Source organism: Trichinella spiralis (assembly GCF_000181795.1).
Source record: "Trichinella spiralis strain ISS 195 chromosome Unknown Scfld4906, whole genome shotgun sequence".
Lineage (NCBI taxonomy): Eukaryota > Metazoa > Nematoda > Enoplea > Trichinellida > Trichinellidae > Trichinella > Trichinella spiralis.
The window spans coordinates 3,248-9,476 of NW_003531845.1; the positions used below are offsets into that span (position 1 = coordinate 3,248).

A 6,229-nucleotide genomic window follows, 5' to 3' on the forward strand; every position below is an offset into this window, starting at 1 on the left:
ATATATACATATATAACAAATACACTTATCCAACGTGATTCATTCTATATAAACAATGGAAAAGCAAACATGGGTGTTACATTTAAATCTACTGAATAAAAATTAACCTATGAAAATAATGACAAAATGTTCTATCACACCACTTCCTTCTCTACTATTGTTATTAACAACAAAAAAGTCTATCTACTAAAGCAAACAGTGTGATTCAGCAGTATGATGAATAAAAATGGAAATTTTTTACACTTCATTTTCTCACACAAAAGAATTGAAATTGTTTTTCAAACATCTGTTGAAAAATAGTTTCCTATTATGCGAAATACGTGATCAACAAATGATTATTTATTCAAAAAGACGATTTACCTGATCGTAATTTATGGTTTCCATTGTCGATGCCCGACGCTTTAAAGTCTGAAAATCAAATTTCAACAAAATTTTTTTTATATTTTAGCTATTTGATTCAATTGACATAAAACTGTATGTTTTAAAAATGCAAAACATCCAAAAAATATTACGATTAAACAAAACTGAACACCATTAATAACTAGGAACCTGTAGAACTTTTCAAAAAGAGACTGCAGCGGTACACAGTGAAATACGTTCTACACAACAATAACTGATAGACAGAAACAGTGTAACTACTAATTTATCAAATGGCTAATGATAAGCAACATCTTTTAAAATATAAAACAAAAAAAACAGTAACTAATAAAATAATCATTAATGATTGCAGACGTTTGCTTAGAAATGATAAGTAATGTTTGTTGTTTCAATGTAACGAAATAGGAAAAATGAATGAATTTAATGCGTAAAAGTTATAATTAAACATGCAAAGAGTAACAATTTCATAATTTCTTTTCATTTTAGAAAAGCATTAAAATTATTTGTTTCATACTGTAAATAATCAAGTTCAATTTTTTATTCGAAAATATGAAATGAATTTTAAAAGTGGAATATCTTCAAAATAAATTTATTATTATTATTATTTATATTTTATCGGTTAAAATTATTTTAAATTAATGCAAACTTACAAGTTTTAATTCTGTAAAATTATATCGCGTTTAGATGGAAATTTTTTCATATTATTTTTCCAAGTAACAATTCAATGTAGTTGCAAATGGAACTGCGTTGGGTATATTTGCTTTATTCGACTTAAAATTGAATGAACTAACCAAACGCAACTTGAATGTTTACTTTTTTTTGCAGCATCAGTTTTTTTGTATCGAAGTAAAATTTTCCATTTGTAAAGGCCGGCCAGTGTAAACGGGGTTTTTATCGATTGTATTTGAAAATGAATGACAAAATTAACAAATTGAAATGTTATGAAGAGTTCGAACGGCGGTAAGAATGCATTTATTGCACAAGCTACAGTGGCGCGCTTGTGCGGAATGAATAATGCTTAAAAGGCGTCGCAGACGGAGATTGTTGTTGTTGTTGATGGTGGTGGTGGTGCTGTTGTTGTTGCGCTTGTTGCTCTCCCAGTTTTGTAATGAAACCAACGGACTGTTCAAAATTTCCGATAAAGGTTGATGATAGTCGATCATCATCAGCATTGTCAGCAAAAGTGGTCGTCTTAAAAGTATGCAAAAGAGGCCAAGCCCATCCAAATTGTTGTTGTTGTTGTTGTGGAAAAAGAAGAAGGAATCCACGTCACCACGTCCATGACTCGCTTTTGCCATCTAAACTGCCTCGTCGTTAAAGCCAAATTCCTCAACACCAAACAGCCGAATACGGTCAAAGCATCATCACTCTGGTCAAGCTGACTGACGTGTCAAATTGATTCTCTTACAGCGTGCTGAAAACGTCGACAGGTCATTACTACCGAACGGTAGATGCGTTTTTGGAAATATTCCGGTGCACGGTCTTCACAAGCGCCCTCTTTCTTTAAAAATCAAATTATACAAAAGATTAAATTGCAACGCTTTGTAGATTTTGTGACTGAAGTGAAAAATAAGATTTTATCGGTTGGAAATTTTGCCGTGCAGTTGGAAAATTTGGAAAATCATCTTGACTGAAAGTTTGAAAAATTTGCCCAACATCCCTGCCGGTCGACTTCTTTGTCTCTAATTGGCCAAACTCCTCCTGGCCGGTCGACGTGTCCGACCGGAGCGCGTGAAACCAGTGCGTCAGTGGCCGTTAGCCAATCAACATCTTCCTGCGCTTCCGAAGGACAACCTTCTCCTACCTTTCAACCTTGTTTTCAATTATTGACACTTTTCGTCTCGCTCTTCTCTTCGCCTCTTCCTCTGCATTTTCTTTCCATCTTTATCTTATTGCATATTTCGTTGTGGTAATAAGCAATTTTTCAATTCGATCCATTCATATCAGTAACGGTAACACTTGAGCTTCTCTCCTTTCCTTTTATCATCATCATTATTATTAGTATTATATTTCGCTTTGGCTTTTATTTTTGTTTATTTATTTATTTATTTATTTATTGCTTATTATCAATTTCTTTCACTTTCACTGTTCCAGTTCAAGATCAATTCTAATGAATGAAAAAATGCATGACAGGAAAAATGATTGATGATCATTTTGAAACACAACAAATGAACCCCCTAAATGAATGCAACTTGCACATCCTACAGTAAGGCTGTAAAAACTCCTCGGCTGTCTATAGGTGCGTGATAGAAACTGTCCGGCCGAGTTGAACTCGACTGACGCGGCCTTGACAGCGCGACGATGCCACCGTTGTTCGACGTCGCTGATTTTCGATTTGCGCAACATTTCAACCGACTGTCCATGCATGGTAAATTTCGCGAGTGGACATTTTCAAATGTTCCACCAAAGCGCAAATACTGTCGATTTGCTCGATTCCATTCCGCGAATGAATTGCTTCATTAGTTTCGCTTGCTTTCTTATTTTCTATAACAACTGATTTTCTTTTTTCACAGCTAATCTCCCGTTCGCCTCGGCCAAGTGTGGACCAACTGGTGGGATTTTTTCCTTGGTTTTTCTCATCCAGTACAAGCAATGAACGGGCCACAAGCGACAGTGGAATCGGTGCTTTCGTTTGTGCTCAGTCGCCGGGATCAGATTCATGAATCAGAGTTGAAATTTTTGCTGCGCAGCTATTTCCGTGATTCTGAACTGGAAGCGGCGGTGGAACTGCTCTGCGAGCATCTACTTCCTCTGGCAGAAACGAATCCAACTGTCAAACGGTCTCTGGTCGCGTTGGCCAGTCACCAAGGCTCTGTGAGCAAGCTGTTTGCCGTATTGCAACTGTACGAGCAGAACAACTGGCTTCTGCCACGCCCGGTTGCTTTGCCAACCACCGCAGAGATGCAGACCGTTGGTCAAGATGATTCGGTGTTGTTGTGTCACATTTTGGAAGAGCTGAAGATGCTCAAAGAGCTCGTGACGGGCATTGTCCGTCGTCGACAACCCACGCACGCCAAAACTCGAGCCACGCAGACTGAGTCGCAGGTGTGGTCCGACGGTGCCAGTCCATCGAGCGAGCCGGAAGATTCAGTCCAGCAGTGTCAACACTTGCCCAACCAGCCGATTTCGAAACGCAAACGTGACAGTGCCAAATTAGTGAAATCGTTGGGCAGCATTGAAGACGCGGTGGCGAAGATCAAGGCGATCAAATTCGAAGCGGCTCTTGACGAGCCGGGCTCGTCACCGTCGCCGGCATCGTTGGTCGACTCGCCCCCGACCCCGGCTCGGCGTCCTTCCGAGCTCAGCGCCGCTGTTGAACAGCAGACCAACGTACCGTTCGACTACAGTCGCCTGAACGGTTCCGGACCAGAGTTTTTTCCCCTGGCTCCATTTTTGGACAGCTTCGTGGTCGCACCCAAGTATTCGCTGATTCCGGACGCTTTTGAACAGCTCGCGTTCTCTGCCTTCAAAGACCCAACCCGTACTAGCGGAGGTGGACCACTGTCGTTGTGTGGTCGATCACCGCAGCCGTCCACTGCCGGTCGGGAACCACAACTAGCCGGTGGTATTGGTGCTTGTGCTGGTGGCGTTGCTGGTGAACTGACGGAAAATGTCGCCGCCAGTGGTGTTGTCGGTCAGAGTGCTATTCTTACTTATGCGCATTCCACATCCGGACAGAAAAGCTCATCAACAACAACGGAAAAGGCTCAAAAAATGATCAACACCGGTACGGTAATTCAGGCTGGCTTGTTGTAGTTTTGTTTTTCTTTTAATAATTGATATGTTCTTTTTTGACAATTGTCGATGGACAAATTCTTCCATCAAGCCGGTAGCGATGGGCGATTACCGTGCCGATCACCCGGAGGAAACGCGAACGCCCTTAAACTTGTTTACAGAAATTACAGTTTTGTTTAGCACCGGGAATTTAGGTTGATTTGTAGTTGGCCGCGCAGGCGACAGTTTTGTCAAGTTAGACATCAATCTTGACCAAGTGGAGAAATTCCCTCAGAATGATGAAAAATTTTCATGTGACCTCATATTCGAGGTCACGCTAAAGTGAACCTCTCTTACGTGCATACATGTACATATAAATATATATATATATATGTATAGACGTATAAGTTTATGTATATGCGCCTAAGGTTGGGACGATAGTTTTTGTCAGTCGCTTTTCAGAAATGCTAACTGAAGAGCATGGCAAAGTGTAAACACGTCGCATGTGTCGTAAATCTCGAGTTTCTAGTCTGAACTAATTTTTCAAACGTTCCCCTTTTATGCTTATGAGAAGAAATGCATTGCGCGTTTGGTGTAGTTGGAATATTTTTGTTTTCTCACATATGAAAATAACTAGTAATAATTGAAAAAGAAAAAAAATTTTTTTTCCTTCAAACTCATTTTACAAGCAACTCAAATATAGCTTGCTCGGGCTTTTTTCAGTTTAAAATAAATTGTTGCAAATGATCAAATCAACATTGTAACTTTTATTTTTCATTTCATTTTTTGAAATTGCTTTTTACAGGAAGTTTCATTTCATTTTCACTCTTTCTCCCTGTTTGCGTCTGGAGAACAGTTCCTTTTGCTGCTAGCTTTTCAAATGATTGTATTGTTTGGTTTGCAAGCGATCATGATAAGAAAATCAAAAGCAACATTGCTTCAGCTGGACTGTGAAAGCTTGCAAGCTTCTTTGTTGTCAGTTTTATTACTGGCATTGATAAGAGTTTGCATTTTTTCCCCTTTTTCAATTTCACTGTGCTCCCTGTGAAACGGCATGAATCACGCGTATCCCATTGTAAGCTTTTGCAACTGCATTGTTTATTGATGGTGAATTGTACGCTTTTTTCCATTTGAAAAAACATTTCAAACACAGACAAGCTTGAGCTGATGTGTTTGCTGTCTGGAAACAATGCAAAAAAGCATGTGAAAAAATATCCTCAACTTCGAATGAAACACTTGTCGAATGTTTTCAATTTAGCTCGCACAAAGTTTGTCAGTGTGAGTTTTTTTTTTTGGCTGCCAACAGTTTTCATTTTTCCTGTTTCATTTTCACACGATACAAGCTGAATAATTTTCAAATTTTGTCAACAACAACAGTAGATCAGTGTGTCGTTAGGTGGGTTCGATAAATATGCGCATACTTTGCTGACAAGCTTGCAACATTTAATCTACTCATTGCACTGTCCGTGTGTGCGTATGTCGGCAAGAAATTGACGACAGTTATTGAAGGTGGGGTTTTGTTTATTTTCACTCAGTTGACAAACAAAGCAAAAAAATAAGTATGAAAAAACAACGAGCACCTAGAGTTGACTTGTCCGTTATGTCAAATTTGTGAAACGTGCTTTTTCTCTCCAAAGTCAGGCCCATTTTATTCATTTTAACCGCCAATTTTATACGGCTCGTTGGCAAAATTAAGAAATTGCTCAAACCGGCTGCGCAATCAAGCGCAACAGCCCGAAGCGCGTTCCGCGTCAAGTGACAATGAACAGTTTCTTACTTTTTCAGCAATTATTCATTTATTTTAAAAAATGTTTTTCCCTTCTCAATCAATTAATCAATTTTTCAATGATCAGCATATATATATTTTGTGAATTTAATTTATTAAGATTTTTACAAACCGTATGCATGTCAGCATACAAATTGCAACAAGCGTTTTGCGAACAAATTTCTGTTGAAAAAACACGAATTTATCCACACCGGCGAACGTCCACATCAATGTCCGTACTGTTGCAAGAGGTAATTGCACCATTAATTATTGGACACATTTTGTGTATAAATTTCATATTTGTAATTGCTTTTGAAATAGATTCAATCGAAAGGATAACTTGTTGAGACACAAGAAAACGCACGAATCGAA

At 38.7% G+C, this 6,229-nt stretch overlaps 2 protein-coding genes across 2 annotated transcripts; one reads left to right on the plus strand and one right to left on the minus strand.

Moving 5' to 3' along the window:
- Window positions 1-1,362: 1,362 nt before the first annotated feature.
- Window positions 1,363-2,260, minus strand: Tsp_12260 (clock-controlled protein 8). The gene is made up of 5 exons (XM_003367061.1): window positions 2,210-2,260; window positions 2,075-2,182; window positions 1,787-1,879; window positions 1,652-1,756; window positions 1,363-1,569 (listed from the first exon to the last, which is right to left on the minus strand). The coding sequence occupies exons 1-5, from the start codon at window positions 2,258-2,260 to the stop codon at window positions 1,363-1,365; spliced, it is 564 nt and encodes a 187-aa protein (XP_003367109.1).
- Window positions 2,261-2,970: 710 nt separating this feature from the next.
- Window positions 2,971-5,140, plus strand: Tsp_12261 (hypothetical protein). Its single transcript, XM_003367062.1, has 2 exons — window positions 2,971-4,110; window positions 4,898-5,140. The coding sequence occupies exons 1-2, from the start codon at window positions 2,971-2,973 to the stop codon at window positions 5,138-5,140; spliced, it is 1,383 nt and encodes a 460-aa protein (XP_003367110.1).
- The last annotated feature ends 1,089 nt before the right edge of the window (window positions 5,141-6,229 follow it).

Excerpts from the sequence above, each read along its gene's own strand:
- Tsp_12260 (XM_003367061.1), bottom strand. The coding sequence starts at position 2,260 with ATGGAAAGAAAATGCAGAGGAAGAGGCGAAGAGAAGAGCGAGACGAAA. Across the intron at positions 2,183-2,209 it reads AGAAGAGCGAGACGAAAAGT|GTAGGAGAAGGTTGTCCTTC; the intron begins GTCAATAATTGA and ends CAAGGTTGAAAG. Across the intron at positions 1,570-1,651 it reads AAAAGCGAGTCATGGACGTG|ACGACCACTTTTGCTGACAA; the intron begins GTGACGTGGATT and ends CATACTTTTAAG.
- Tsp_12261 (XM_003367062.1), top strand. The coding sequence starts at position 2,971 with ATGAACGGGCCACAAGCGACAGTGGAATCGGTGCTTTCGTTTGTGCTC. Across the intron at positions 4,111-4,897 it reads AAATGATCAACACCGGTACG|GAAGTTTCATTTCATTTTCA; the intron begins GTAATTCAGGCT and ends TGCTTTTTACAG.